Here is a 15,437-nt window from a genome sequence, read left to right as displayed (position 1 = left end):
TATTTATGTCATTATTTATTTATTTAAATATGATTTATTTTATTTTTCAAAGATAAATTTTTATAAGAGTTGATCTCACATGTGCCTCCTTATAATAAAATATATACATCAGTCACTATGTAAGCCTCCTCGCGATTCATTTATACCATAAGGTATTAACACTCTACATTCGTGTAATAATTCACGAGTAACTCAGTTAACGTAAAAAAAAAGATATGTGATTCAATTCATTGGATATTTTTATCGGGTTACATGCATTAGGATATTTATATCGGGTTACATGGGCCACTGAAAAAAAAGGAGGAAAAAAGAAAAGAAAAGCAATGTATGTCGACGACCACGTGGCACATTTACGAGACTATGGGCTGTTTGATTCTCCATAGCGTAGTAAGCGTGTAAAGGACCTCCTTACAATCAGAACCTGACACGTGGAAGACCACTACCTCTATATTCTCCCAAAGCAGGCCAATGCAAGTTTTATCTCTTTATATATAGCCAGTTAAACTAGTTATTCTCATAGCAAGAAAAAATAAAAGAGTTCGTTCGATCGAGAAAGCAAAGGAAAATTAAAACAATCAAAGATGAGCCGAGGAACATCGCATTTCATAGACATTCTTGTGGCAATCATATTGCCTCCACTTGGTGTCTTCCTCAAGTTTCGCTGCAATGTAATTCACTACTCTATTCTATATATACATATTGTTGTTTCTATTTTCACTTTTGCTAATGAGATTATATTATTGTATAAATATATATAATGTTTAATAGGACAAGTTCTGGATTTGCTTGTTGCTGACTCTGTTTGGATACATCCCTGGTATCATCTATGCCCTATATGTCATCACCAGGTGATCACGTATCACTACCATTTTAATATGTAAGTAATTATATATCCATCTATATTCGTCTTTCTTAATTAGATGTTTATGTTTTCTGCCAAAATTATACTTTCCAGCAGCAATAAAGTTGGTCTTAATCTATTTTCACAGAATTAATGCTTAGTTATTCGTCAATAGTAAAATTCGAACATTGTATACTCAATATGGGATTAAAAAGTTTGTTATTATATTAAGAAAATTATACAAAATAACCATGTGAAAATAACTGATTAGTAAACTAGTAAGGTTTTAATTTTAAGTTGATAAAATAATCATGTGAAAATAACAATATCTGTTTTCTTTTTAACACTACTTAATCATTTTTTGACACTGCATACAAGATATCTACCTTTGTATATAAATTTATTGACAATATCAAAATTTTATTAACACTTGATATATGCAAATTTTTTAAATTTTGACTATTTTATTAGTTGTAGATAAACTTCAATAAGCTGTATATTCACGAAATTCATTAGTTTTAAATTTAATTGCCAATTATTTATGTCAAACGAGCAAGCCGTTATATTTGTCCTTTTGCTCGGAGCCGTTATATTAGTCCTTGTTCCCAACTCTTTAGCATCGTTATCTTTTGTTTAAGCATATATGATTCCAGGTTTTTTTTTTTTTTTTAAAACATGTTTCATATTGAATTACGTTCCCTGGAGAGCCAAAACATATAGTCGTGATTTAACAAAATCCCCATTTCTCATAATATCCTGGACCACAACAAGCCTATAGTTAATTCTATCTTAATAAAGAGTTTTTTCTCTTCATATTTTTTTCATTATTATTAATAAACCATATATTTTATTTATTATTTGGTCCTATGTTCACACAATGTTTAGATTAATTATGGTACTATTGCTATGAAAATGACATGCCATCCAATTTGGTCCTAGCAACGAACCTAATTTATAAGCTTCCACTAACTTATGCTTTATTTTATTCCAGACTGTCTCGATAAGGTTTCTTCTTTTAGCAATTTAATTAATTTTACTAGTCTTTCACATTTTCTTTTTCTTTTATTAACAAATCTAAATTATTGTGTTGGCAGGTGAAGCAGATATTTTGAGACTGCTTTTGGCGTTGCTGTTTGTTGTGTATGTATTTGTTAGTACTGTTGTTATTGTTTATTGTATGTATTTGTTAACGTATGTGGGACAAATTTGCTTTTATTACGATAGCCACATCGATGGCTTATCTTTATTTTGTGTTAATCATTCTCATCAATTATCATTGAATATTATTTTATTGCTTTTATCTTTATTCGTTGTCAAGGTTCGCCGTTTAATTTATGGTACGTGGGAGTGGGACCAAAGTTAATGGCTGTCGATCATCGCGATATTATAAAGTCTCTTTTGAGTAAATATGATTTATTTGATAATTTAATGTGACATAAAAAATTTAGTGGTCTCTGATCAATGGATTGATGATTATCATTGCTTTCCTACAGCAAGGACTTCGTTGCATCTAATAATAAATTATTTATGGCTTCTCTTTTATTACTGTGGAATAACAACCACATAAGTTATAACGAATCAAACATATATATATATATATATATATATATATAGAGAGAGAGAGAGAGAGAGAGAGAGAGAGAGAGAGAGAGAGAGAGAGAGAGAGAGCAACTACTACAGTTGTTACATAATAATGCAACAAAATATCTTACGAGACCATGCATGTATTTTAATGATGTTTATTGCCGATATTTTTTTTGAAGCGAAATATCACGGAGGAAGCGGACAAAATATAATGAGAGACTTCGGCTGAGTAAAGTATGGCTTGTTGCTTTCACTAATTTGATTTTGACTGTTCTATCTTGCAGAGACCAAATTACCGTTGCTATGCATGCCTAAATATTCAATGCTTATTCTAAATCAGCTCTCATGTTACTCTTTTTTCTTCATTAGGCCAAACATGTTATTTAGATGTTTCATTTTCATACGTTCAGGTATTAATGCAAGATATAAAATTGCTAGCTAGTCTCGCTGGTGGGATTTGCAGCCAAAAGAAACTCACCCTTTAAATTTCTTGTGCGATTGAATATATCATTTAATACAACTAAAAACATGGATAACCACAACATGATCGAACTCTCAGTCTCACCACTTGATAACGTACGTAAAACATAATCAAGAAATAAAATATATCTTGCTGAGACAACCACCCTTTGCTATGGCCTATTATTCAATGCAGGTTATCATACAATCTCTCATGAAATCATGATACTCCTCATTTGGCTAAACATATTTGGATGTCTTTCCTTGTATTGCAAGATAATTATTGTATTGCAATTAGCCCAAAACACACACACACACACACACACACACACACACACACACACACACACACACACACACACACAGTAATCGTCGTAAATATCATACTGCTGTATCATTACCATGTAGCAATGCACAAAATACAAAAATACATCACTGTCTTTCTTACGTTACAAGAAATATATATTAGAAAGGTCACTTGTATTGTATTATGTGGCGCAGAATAAGGTGTTCAACCTATATGGCATGTGACAGCATTTAACATTGATTGAGCTTTAGGAAAACAAAAATTTAGGTGGAATGCCCAACTCAAAATGAAAAAAAAAAAAAAAAAAGATAATTACCAGCTAAGTATCTTATATACTCATATTATACCAAATTGGGTGACATTACATGTGACATTTTTTTGTGTGTGAGTATCTTCATTAGTGAAGGTTAAAGGATTTCGTTGTAATGTGTCCTTAGTTATTTATACAAATTTTATTTTATTTTTTTAAATAAAATTGATCACCGCGTTCGTATTTTTGTACTAATTACCGTTTGACATAGCTTTGTTTTGAAAAAAAATGCTATTTAAAAAAAAAAAAAAAAAACTGACAGGTGTTTGGTAATCTGTTTATAAAACAGTTGTTGCTGATAACAAAGACTGATTTAGCGTTTGGTAAAATAAATATATTATAATAAAAAGACTAAAATAGACATGTTCTTAAAAATTAAATAATAATTATTAATATGATTATTTATATACATATATATGAATTATAATTACAAACTAGATAAATATGGATTGTAAAAATTAATTTTTATTTTTAATATAAAGTTTTTTAATTACTGACAAAAATTTAAACTACAGATTCATCGTTTCTACTAAACTTTCAGCAATCTCATCTCTTACCTGGTCCATACTACTCGAAGAAGTCTGACAATCTTCATCTTGATATTCAGTTGTATCGTTTTCATCCCCTTCGCCATCGCACTCTCTCATCGAATATTTCAAAATTTATCTCTTGTCTTGCATGCATTCGAATATAGTTATGGAGTGTCATAGTTGCGATAACTATTTTTACTTGATTTTTGAATGGATAACTCGGCATGATTTTCAGGATTCTCCATCTTTTTTTCCACACTCCAAAGCTCCGCTCGATGACGCTTCGCAGAGAAGAATGCGCGTGATTGAAGATTTCTTTACTTGTAGTAGGTTGAGTTTTTCTCGCACAAAAATGCTCCAGATGGTATATTTGACCTTTATACGGACCAAGATATCCAGACAAACTAGGATAGCCAGCGTCTACCAGATAAATTTTCATACGACGTATCAAGTTGAATATAATGATTTAGTTTAAACTGTATACAAGACAAAGCTATATATAAAAAAAAAATTATACCTTCTGAAGGTTTTAGAAAGGTAATCTCAGTATCACGAAGAACGGCAGAGAATACCCTAGAATCAGGCGCACTACCTTCCCAACCAGTATACGCAAAAGTGAATTTCATATTGACATCACATACAGCCAGAACATTTTAACTAGGAATCTTCTTTCTACCGATAAACGGTACTTGATCTGCTTGAGGTAAAGAAGCTAGAACGTGAACACCATCTATAGCACCAATGCAATCCTTAAAAAAAACAAATATATCAATTAATTTATACAAATTTTGTAATACGATATTGATAAAAATAAATCACAAAAGTATAATTATAATACATTAAAATGTGGCATATATCTTGAATCGTTTACTATTTCTTTGGGAGTACTCTTAAATTCTGGATCAGCAGGTTTTATGACATCGACTCCCACGAGACATAATATATCCAACGTCTCCGAAAAATATCGACTTATCGTCTCACCAGAATGTTGAAGCATCTCTTTCACTAACCGGTTTCCTAGACCATGTCCAAGAATCATTAAAGTCATTCCTAAAATTTCCAATGCAGTCATATGTCTTAAACCTTTGAATCCGTAACTTGTTTCCAAGTTATTGCACAAACTTATGAAAATCTCTTTTTCAATTTTGAAGATTCTTTGGCACCGAATTCTGTTTCCCCTCAACAGCTCTTGAATGAAAACATGCCCCGTTTTTTTTTAAATCCTTACAAGGAACTTTATGTATGTATGTATCATAATAAATTTGCATCAAATGAGCAGTTTTCCGTATAAGGATAATGCGTTCGTTATTTTCCTTTTTGGCAATAATTTCGAACTCATCATTTGATGTGATATCCATTTGTTCCTGAAAACAAATATGTAATATCGTAAGACTAAATAACATTTGATGAAATCATTATTAATACTAAAAACATAACCTAATGTGTAAAATAATAGTAAGTAACCAGGGAATATAAATGAGACTAGCGTCCTCGTATTGTTTGATTATTATAGTAAAACAAAATAAAAAATAACTGCAAAACAATGAATGTAGTTCTCATATAAGAACGCTGATTAAATACGATTGATTAAAATTCAAAAGCTCGAGTCGTTTGGAGCTTCTCCTAGAGTAAAGCCATAAACTAGATTATACTCATAAGTGAGCCAACATTTTTTAGTATGCGGATTTGTCATTGTTGCAAACATTTCCCTCTTCTCGCGTCTCTGAAATAGTCTGGTCGCAAAAAGCCACGTTGGATGTCCTACATCAATACCAGGAAGTGACAAAACAACTTCCATTACTCTGACGATACTACTACCAGACAAGTCTTTGCGTACTACGTATATAGTGTCGCTTCGCTCTTCCGTCGCCTTCACAAGATGCTCGATTTGAGAAGATAATTTAGCCCTTCTACTAACTTTTCTCCGTCCACCACTCTTTTTAAAATTTGGAAAATTATTGATGTCTATGGGTTTTTTGTTGTTGTTATTCACATTCTTTTGAGGATCCGGCTGAGATGCGGGATCCTTCGATACTTCTTTCTTCTGAGATGTCAGCACTAGGAAATGTCTCACTACCATCGTAATGACGAGAGTTTGTTGTAGATGAAAATGCATACGCTCAAGTTGCAACTTTATCCTTGAACATCGTATCTAGTTTATCTTCGAACTCGGGAGAAATGCCTTCTTTGCGAAATTTTCCGAATTTTTTATTCTCATAAAAAATGTTATCTTAGTTGTAATTTAAATTTAAATTTTGTAAATTTATTTGTTTTTCGATACAAACCTTTATTTTACTACTCCACCACTCTTCACTTGCGTCAACGGTATTATTGTTACCATTTCATCTAAGGCCAGTTTCTTTTCCGATCAGTTGCTTCCAGAGTTTCCATTCACCTTTTTCATAACTTTAGCTTATTTTTCAATTGAGCTTTATCGTATCCTCATTGTGTTTTGTGGGAAATATTTTTCACCGTATTCTCCCATCCTATTTGGGTGAAGCTTGTTCCAGGTCGATTTTCAACTTCAATCTCCGCATTACGTACGTCGCATAAAAATTTCAACCGAATCATTATCTCATACTGATTTTGTTCGAGGTCGTGTATCTTGATTTTCAGTTATTTACAAATACACATTTAATTTAAATAAATTTTTACTATAACATATAATAGGTTTTATATAAGAAATTTAAGTAACAACGATAATATACTTTTGTATTTTGATAAAAGATTCAATAATATTTAAAGTATTTCTGTTTAAGTAAAATATTTAAGATAATTTTAACCTGTATTCTTAATAACCTGTACTAGAGAGATTTGAATCTTATCAGTATAATAGTGTATTATTTGAAATACTTTAAGAAAACACTATTGTTTGTTGTATTATTTGCAACACATAATACATTCAATCTGTATATTATTATACTATTATTTGCTTTAGTATCGATCTAATGTGTTGCAATCATTAAGAAGTTATTCTGATAAGATTTAATATAGAAATAAAATATTAGTCATAAATATATATATATTTGGTGATTGAAAATTTCATTTCTCTACACCGAGTCACCGAGTAAACACTTTTAATTAGAGAGAGAGAGAGAGAGAGAGAGAGAGAGAGAGAGAGAGAGATCGAAGCTTAGAATCATCACTGCGAAATCGCGTTGTCAACTCGAGCAGAATAATAGCTATCAGAACGCTGGTGAACCTAAACTCGCAATCGAAGTAAGATATAGAAATGTTCTTCAAATCGGGCCTTGACTATTTTTTCTTCATAATTTCTTAACTCCGACTTTAGGGTTTCTGAATTGGGGGTTTTGGTTTTGTTATTCCTCACTCCGATTGATTCATTCGTATCTTGAAACATTTACTTCAAATTTTGATTAGAACGCTTGGATTTTGAACTTCGGGATTATTTTTTTTAGGGTTTTGATCTTTTTTTTTTGTTTCGACATTGAGATCGGCGACGAGATCGATGTCAGAGTATCAGAAGATGAGGTCGTCGTGGATTAGGGTTTTCCTCGGGACGACGCAAAAAGGGTGGATGAGGCAATCGACGGCGGCGCCAAGGTGGTCGGCGACGCCGAGCGGGCGAAGAAACGCCTCTAGCGACGGAAGACATGGGTTCACTTTCTCGAGCTCGCCGCGGACGAACGGTCGAGCTGACAGACTTCTATTCATACCGAATAACAACTAGATTTGTTTTATTCTTCATTTTTTGCACTTTAATGTCTACTACTCAGATTATTTAGAAACACAAAAAAAAAGACTAACATTGAATCTTCTTTTCAGTTTCTTCCCAAGAGAGCGCGATCGTTAGAGTTTGGGAAAAAGAGCGCCAGTAATTTGTAAGATTTTATTTATTATTTCATAATTTATTTTATACTTTAATATTTGAGTAACTGAAATTACGTGAGAAAATATGCTTTAAGATGTGATATAATAAGTTAGATATTTTTATGGAAGCCAATTAGATATTTTTTATATGTTAAACTAGATATTTATATTGGGTGACATGGTCCACTTCACGAAAAAAAGTCAGACAATATCGCATATAGATGTCGACCACGTGGCACATCTACGAGACAGCTGTTTAATATTAACGGAACCCAAAGTGGTAAAGATATTTACATTACATTGTGGCTTTAGCTTTAGTTACTGCGTATAGGACCTTCCGTATACAATCACAGACCGACACGTGGCAGACAGCACGACTTCTATGTGGTTTCCCTTCGCATTAAATACTCGTTTCTTTTCTCTTCTTTGTATAGCAAGTTATTTCTCAGTTACTCTCTTCGCAAACAAGGAAAAGAGTAAGAAAAAAAAATAAGATGGGAACAACGAACTTCATAGACATTCTTGTGGCTATCATCTTGCCTCCACTTGGTGTCTTCCTCAAGCTTGGCATCCATGTAACTAATTAATTTACTCTTCTATATATAGTATATATATTGTTGCTGTGTATATCTATATAATTATCATTTTGTTGTATAATTATGTATGTATATAGGAGGAGTTCTGGATCTGCGTGTTACTGACTCTGTTTGGATACGTCCCTGGAATCATCTACGCCATTTATATCATCACCAAGTGGTCATATCGCGACCCTCTTAATTTGTAAATGTAAGTATATATAGTGTGATTTTCTGGCAAACTGATATATTTTTCAGCAGAAAATTGATTGGTCTCAATTCGTTTTCACAAAATTACTGCTTAGTTAATTTTCCTTAACCAAATTTCGAACCCAATGCGTATAATAGGATTCTTCTCAATTCTCTTTTTCTTTCCTTGACGAAGCTAAAATATTTTGCTGTCAGGAAGCAGATGGAGACTGATTTGTTCTTGCGTTGTTATTTATTGGATTCGGACCGTTTGGTGGGACTAAACTACTCTTACCATGAATGCCACGTGGAGGGCTGATCTCGATTTGTGTGTTTACCAGTGTCAGCAATTATTATTGATTTTTCGTTTATTGTTCTATCAGTGGATGGCTGATTTTCCTTGTTTAGAGTTCGAAGTTAGCGGATGTCGGTTGTTGATTATAAGCAATTTATTTATTTATATGATTTAATGTGACGAATATTATCGTTTATGTTATCGTTTTGGTTGCCTTTGAAAGAATTGATGATTATCATCCTGCCGCGAGAACTACAAGAAACATTAAATACTGTTGGAAGAATTATATTATAAAACTTATAGCTATTCATGACAAATTCGGAGAAAAGTATTTATGTTTTTTTCTTTTTCTATATTTTCTTCATAACTTTGAAATACAGTATTAAATTTTAATTTCACTCTATTTTAATTTTTCTTAAAATTTTTACTTTCTCCAATATTTTTTCAATTCCACAAAGCTAATGTTAAATTATTTGAGGCGCTTTTCCATAAATTTTCGATTGAATAAGTTTCATACACAAAGAGCATACGCACCATTAGGGTTTTAAATACATGCGATATCCCGTATCTAAGTTTTTTAAGATTTTTGTGTGTCAAATAGTTAAATGTCGGTAAAAAAAAAAAATCATTTTTATAATTTTCGCTGTTTTTAAATTAAAATAATGAACCATTGCAAAATCTGACCATTAATAGAGAGAGCGCAATTGCCTTAAAAAAATATAGAGAGAGCGCAATTTTTTTAATGATTAGAGAGAGAGAGAGAGAGCATTTATGGAATGGTACACATCTCATTTCATTGTTACCAAAAATTATTTGGTAAAATCTCATCATTTTAGTGTACAGATCTCAACTATAAGTTTTCTGATCAAAGAGTAAAATCATGTGGATGCCATAATGCAATACTTAAATGCAGAGCCGGCCAAGGGGAGAGCGAGTGAGGCATAAGCCCAAGGCCCACTCCTAAGAAAGACCTCTCTTCAAAAAAAATGTTTACTACTTATAATTGGGCTCTGCGAATTTCGAGTCCAAAAGCCCATTTTTGGGCTACTCCGAATCAAATAAAGGTTCATTATTGCATACAAGAAATCAGATAAAAGTCACATGCGATTTTTTTTCCCTTAGCAATTATTTGGTGTGATTATCAAGCCTCAATTGTTGTTTCTAACGTTAATATTACTAAATGGATTATTATTGAAATCCCAAACGTTTTTTTTAACCGTTATAGACTTATTCTGTCCTATATATAAATCATTCTATCAATGAATTACACAATATACAATCAGAGTGAAAAATATATAAGAATTTCAAGAGAGAAAAATAAGAGATCTTTATAATTGTTGCTTCTTGGTGGTCTTGAAAGGCTTGAAATTGGAATGTACCAACACTTGATTACTTTGAGTTTTTCAGTAAGAGCATTTTCATCAAGCTATTTCTTATTGTTATTAACTAAATATTGTATTGTTATTTCAGGTTTAAGGTTTCTTCATTCGACTGTTTACTTGAATTTGCTTAATCTTTTTTAATGCATAAAACGAATTTTTCAATTGCTCCTTTTTGAGATTTAACAAAACTTTCTATTTTTAATTTTTTTTTTCATATCCCGATAGGTATTTCCTACTCGACATATCTAATACTAATTACTAATATATTGAAAAAAAAAACACAATAAAGACAAAAAAAACTTATAAAAAAAAACAAAACATATAGAAAGCAAAATAATATTAAAAATAAAAAAGAGTTAAAGAAAGATAAAACCCGAAAATAGCTTGATGGAAGTAGCTTGATTTCTTTATCTCTCTTTCTCTAATAAACCTGAAAATATATTATAACAATAAGAAATAACAATACAATATTTAGTTAATAACAATAAGAAATAGCTTGATGAAAATGCTCTTACTGAAAAAACTCAAAGTAATGAAGTGTTGGTACGTTCCAATTTTCAGCCTTCCAAGACCACCAAGAAGCAACAATTATAAAGATCTCTTATTTTTTCTCTCTTGAAATTCTTATATATTTTTCACTATGATTGTATATTGTGTAATTCATTGATAGAATGATTTATATATAGGAAAGAATAAGTCTATAACGGTTAAAAAAAACTTTTGGGATTTCAAATAATAATCCATTTAATAATATTAACGTTAGAAACAACAATTTAGGCTTGATAATCGCACCAAATAATTGCTGAGGGAAAAAAATCGCATGTGACTTTTATCTGACTTCTTGTATGCAATAGTGGGTCTTTATTTGATCCAGAGCAGCCCAAAAATGAGCTTTTGGGCTCCAAATTCGCACAGATCAATTATAGGTAGTAATTTTTTTTAAAAAAAGAGAGTTCTTCCTTGGGAGTGGGCCTTGGGCCTATACCCCACTCGCTCTCCCATCGGGCCGGCTCTGCACAAATCCTCTCCTTGCTCCCCGTAATTTTTTCTTAAAAAACTTTATTTTGTCACATTTTCAAATTTTTTTATTTTTATTTTTTATTTGTACATACTAATTCTGTTAAGCATTTAGAAATGGATACTGATTTTTACTCTGTACCCTTAAGAGAATTATTGTATACATTTGCATACTAATTTTTATTTTTTATTTTTACAACCCATTTGCATACTAATTTTTATTTTTTATTTTTACACTTGTTCATGGGTGCGCCTCATGACCCGTCAGCAGGTCGCGTGACTCATGAGAATGCCTCATGACCCGTCAGAAGGTGTCATGCCTCATGGGTACATCACATGACCCGTCAATAGATCTCGTTCGTCCCTCCAACGAGACCGTCCCTCCAACGAGATAGTCCCTCCAACGTGACCGTTCCTCCAACTGTACCATCCTCCAAAAAAACCGTCCCTCCAACGGAACCGTCCTTCCAACGAGACCGTCCGCCAACACGACCGTCTCTTCAATGGGACCATCCCTCCAATTGTACCATCCTCCAACAGGACCGTCCCTCTAATGGAACCGTCCCTCCAACAGGACCGTCCTTCTAACCAGACCGTCCAGCGGGACTGTTACTACAGCAGGACCGTCCCTACAGCATGACCATCCTTCAACAAGACCGTAACTCCAATGGGACCGTCCCTCCAATGAGACCGGCCCTCCGACGGGACCGTCCCTCAAACAGGACCGCCCCTCCAACGAATACCAAATGATGGGACTACGACTCTCATAACTTCACTATAAATACCTCATTTTCACAAAGGTGAGGTAAGTTTTTCTTAACTTAACAAAACTTTGTCTCTCTCTCACCTCAAAACTTATCTCTTACCTCAAAACTTCTGTCTCTAAAATTTCTAAGGGAGAACAAATGCCCCCCACCCCCCGGTTCGATGACCGCACGATCATAGGATCCGGCTCTAAACCGAACCGAACCGCAACCGATTCTAAATGTTGATTTATTTTTTGGCATTAACAATCATCTAAAGCTAACAATAACCAATTTCCGAATCATTCTATTTCATATTTGGCAAGCTCAGTATATAAATGATACAGAAAGTGATATACATATAAATGATCATACACCTTAAAATTTAAATTATGTATATAAATGATATGCAAAATGATATACACATGTAATTTAATTACCGTAGGAAATCATAATGACAGTACAGTACTTGGTGATTAATTTTCTTAATAGATATAAACTTTGTAGCTAGATTAGATTGTTATCATTTAATGTTTTCTTTATTTGTCTGCAGGTGGTGAAATATTTGATGATTTTTAAAAAAATAAGGGCAATTGGCGGCATAAATACCTTAACTTTACGAGTTTATACACTTTAATACCACATCTTTTTTTTTCGCGGCTAAAATACCAGACGTTGGTTATTAGCACCATCGTTAAGCTGAAAACATTAACTGCCGACGTGGACTCTGAAAAATGAATTTAAAGTTGAAAATGATGTAAAATAAAACCCATAAAATGTACCCCAAATTTGATAAAAAAAAACCCCATATTCTCTCGTCATATTTCACCTATCTCACCTCTCTCTAGCCTCGCCGTCGCCTGACGCGTGTCACGCACGGACAACGCCGACACTCACAGTCTGCCTTGTGAAAACCCATTTTTCAACTCTGTTACCGAATCTCCAGCTTTTGTCCTCACCTTTCACCGATTGAGGTAGTCTCAGCTTTTAATTGCTGTAATCTTGTTACAACTTGATTCCTGAAACTTACAACTTCTGGGTGCTCGGACTGTCAGTTCCGGTAACCGGATCTCCGTAATGGCGTCGGAGAAGAAGAAGCGCCAAAAGTCAAGGAACAACCTGAGCGACGAGGACGACGAGGACGACACCTTCTACTACCGCTACGCCTCGGCAACTCCTTCCTCCACCGCCGCCGTCGCCAGTAAGCCCTCCGCCGGCTCCGGAACCCTAGCGCCGTCGAACTCGACGCTCTATGTCTCGAACATCGACTATTCCCTCACCAACTCCGACCTCCACACGCTGTTCTCCACCTCGGGAAAGATAGCGCGCGTGACTGTCCTCAAGGACCGGAAGACGCACCTCAGCCGCAGCGTCGCCTTCGTCCAGTTCGTGTCTTGCGACGACGCCGCCTCTGCCGCCGCCAAATTCGACGGAAAAGTGCTCAACGGCCGGACTCTGAGGGCGTCGATCGCCGCCGACAATGGTCGCGCCGCGGAGTTCATAAAAAAGAGGGTCTACAGAGACAAGACGCGGTGCTACGAGTGCGGCGAGGATGGACACCTGTCGTACGAGTGCCCTAGGAACCGCCTCGGTCCGAGGGAGCGCCCCGAGCTGAAGAGAGAGCGGAGAACCAGGCGAGACTGTGACAATGATTATGGGTTTTGGGGTTTTTTTTTATCAAATTTGGGGTACATTTTATGAGTTTTATTTTACATCATTTTAAATTCATTTTTCAGAGTCCACGTCGGCAGTTGACGTTTTCAGCTTAACGATGGTGCTAATAACCAACGTCTGGTATTTTAGCCGCAAAAAAAAAATGTGGTATTAAAGGGTATAAACTCGTAAAGTTAAGGTATTTATGCCGCCAATTGCCCAAAAAATAATATCAAAGTGGTCAGATTAAGTTACGTGTTCTATTGGCCAATGAATCTATTGGACAGCAAAGTTTGGCTGGAGAGGCCGTGTGTCACTGCGTACTACAAATATATTTTTAATTAAATATTTCAAAACGGTTATACAGTTATATATATCTGCTATGACCAAACTAACATTTTTCAATTAGTTGATTGAGCAATCGTAGGGGCACAAAATTCAACGGCGAGAATATAATATAAGGCCTTAATACTAGGAAGAGTAAAGTGTTAAGGAAATATAGGAAAGTACCGTGTCCAAAGGGTAGACCGGTAGAGATAACCCACCGAATCACAAAAATGAAATACATATTTTTTTTTTAAATATAGTAATCTGACCTGATCATTCGTTCGCAACAATTCAAAATACGCTAACTCGGATCCGTAATTGTATGATTGTCGAATGACTATATGTAATTATCAATTTCATTCAGATGGTACATCACGTTGCGAATGTGCTAACGTGGCAGTCATATATAGATGATGCAATCATTGACTAGGTCTTGGGCATGGACTGTATTGCTGATGAGTTGGGCTTGACACAGACTTGTTTCCAACAGAAATGTCCAATTTCGCATAACCAAAAATTTTGGAAAAGAAAAATAAAATCTCGAAACAATAGAAAAAAAAAACATTTCGAAAAAAAAAAATCATATGTATTATCTGCATTTTCTAAAAATATCATAAGCACCCCTTAACATTCTTATTAATATCGATAATATGCTCTAGAACATATTTACATATCAAAATCTTCCCCTTTTATAAGATTTTGTTGATTTCTAAAACTAAAAAATGAACGACCTATTTTACGCTTAATAAATTTTCTCTTTTAATTTATACCATGAATTGTTTATATAATAAAAAAAAGAACTAAATTCTTGTTTGGCTCATGTGTTTGGCCTTCCACTTCTTATTCGTTAAGCACTTAGGCTTAGCAACTGGTGATAGATCTAGGGTTTTGAGCGAGAAAAAACCACACCAAATTTTTTTGATCATGACGACTATGGAAATCTTGATTGAGCTAGTCAACCAGATTCAGAGAGCTTGCACGGTGCTTGACGACTATGGTGGCGGCGACAAAATGCTTTCTCTTTTCTTTGGTAAGCTCTTTCTTCCGTTGCCGTTGTCGATGGCTAAGTGCAATCACTTCTTTTGAAAATCGGAAGTTCAATTTTTAATTTTGAAAAAAAAAAAAATATGTAAAAAGGAGGGTTTTGATATGTAAATGCATTTTAATGTATATAATTGATATTAATAGAAATGTTAAGTGATGATTATGATACTTCTAAAAATCGTGGGAGTAACCGCAACATTTTTATCATGCACAGGGGAAACATATGATACTTGAAAAAAAAACTTAGAAAGTTTGAAATAAAAAACAATTTAAAAAATCACTTTAAATAAGATCCGAATAATAATAAGTTACCGGATTGTGATTGACTTATTAAATAGAAAAATTTGTTG

General features: G+C 33.8%; 2 protein-coding genes and 1 pseudogene across 2 annotated transcripts; all 3 read left to right on the top strand.

The window, feature by feature from the left end:
• Window positions 1-497: 497 nt before the first annotated feature.
• On the top strand, window positions 498-2,147 carry LOC149381464 (hydrophobic protein RCI2B-like). Its single transcript, XM_089601651.1, has 3 exons — window positions 498-668; window positions 769-877; window positions 1,936-2,147. The coding sequence occupies exons 1-2, from the start codon at window positions 582-584 to the stop codon at window positions 850-852; spliced, it is 171 nt and encodes a 56-aa protein (XP_089457777.1). The 5' UTR covers window positions 498-581; the 3' UTR covers window positions 853-877; window positions 1,936-2,147.
• A 6,149-nt stretch (window positions 2,148-8,296) lies between these two features.
• Window positions 8,297-9,122, top strand: LOC149381463 (hydrophobic protein RCI2B-like). Its single transcript, XM_089601650.1, has 3 exons — window positions 8,297-8,437; window positions 8,536-8,648; window positions 8,843-9,122. The coding sequence occupies exons 1-2, from the start codon at window positions 8,357-8,359 to the stop codon at window positions 8,644-8,646; spliced, it is 192 nt and encodes a 63-aa protein (XP_089457776.1). The 5' UTR covers window positions 8,297-8,356; the 3' UTR covers window positions 8,647-8,648; window positions 8,843-9,122.
• A 3,957-nt stretch (window positions 9,123-13,079) lies between these two features.
• Window positions 13,080-15,129, top strand: LOC149381462 (U11/U12 small nuclear ribonucleoprotein 31 kDa protein pseudogene; annotated as a pseudogene).
• Window positions 15,130-15,437: the final 308 nt, after the last annotated feature.

Source organism: Urtica dioica, chromosome 11 (assembly GCF_054948205.1).
Source record: "Urtica dioica subsp. dioica isolate 48M chromosome 11, U.dioica_male_clone48M_v1_H2, whole genome shotgun sequence".
NCBI lineage: Eukaryota > Viridiplantae > Streptophyta > Magnoliopsida > Rosales > Urticaceae > Urtica > Urtica dioica.
Note: the sequence above shows the minus strand (reverse complement) of the source record. Positions and strands in the feature narration are given on the sequence as shown.

What these genes read in the sequence shown, in the direction of transcription:
- LOC149381464 (XM_089601651.1), top strand. Translation starts at nt 582, where the DNA reads ATGAGCCGAGGAACATCGCATTTCATAGACATTCTTGTGGCAATCATA. An exon ending in TCCTCAAGTTTCGCTGCAAT is followed by an intron (nt 669 to 768) that starts GTAATTCACTAC and finishes AATGTTTAATAG; the next exon opens with GACAAGTTCTGGATTTGCTT.
- LOC149381463 (XM_089601650.1), top strand. Translation starts at nt 8,357, where the DNA reads ATGGGAACAACGAACTTCATAGACATTCTTGTGGCTATCATCTTGCCT. An exon ending in TCCTCAAGCTTGGCATCCAT is followed by an intron (nt 8,438 to 8,535) that starts GTAACTAATTAA and finishes GTATGTATATAG; the next exon opens with GAGGAGTTCTGGATCTGCGT.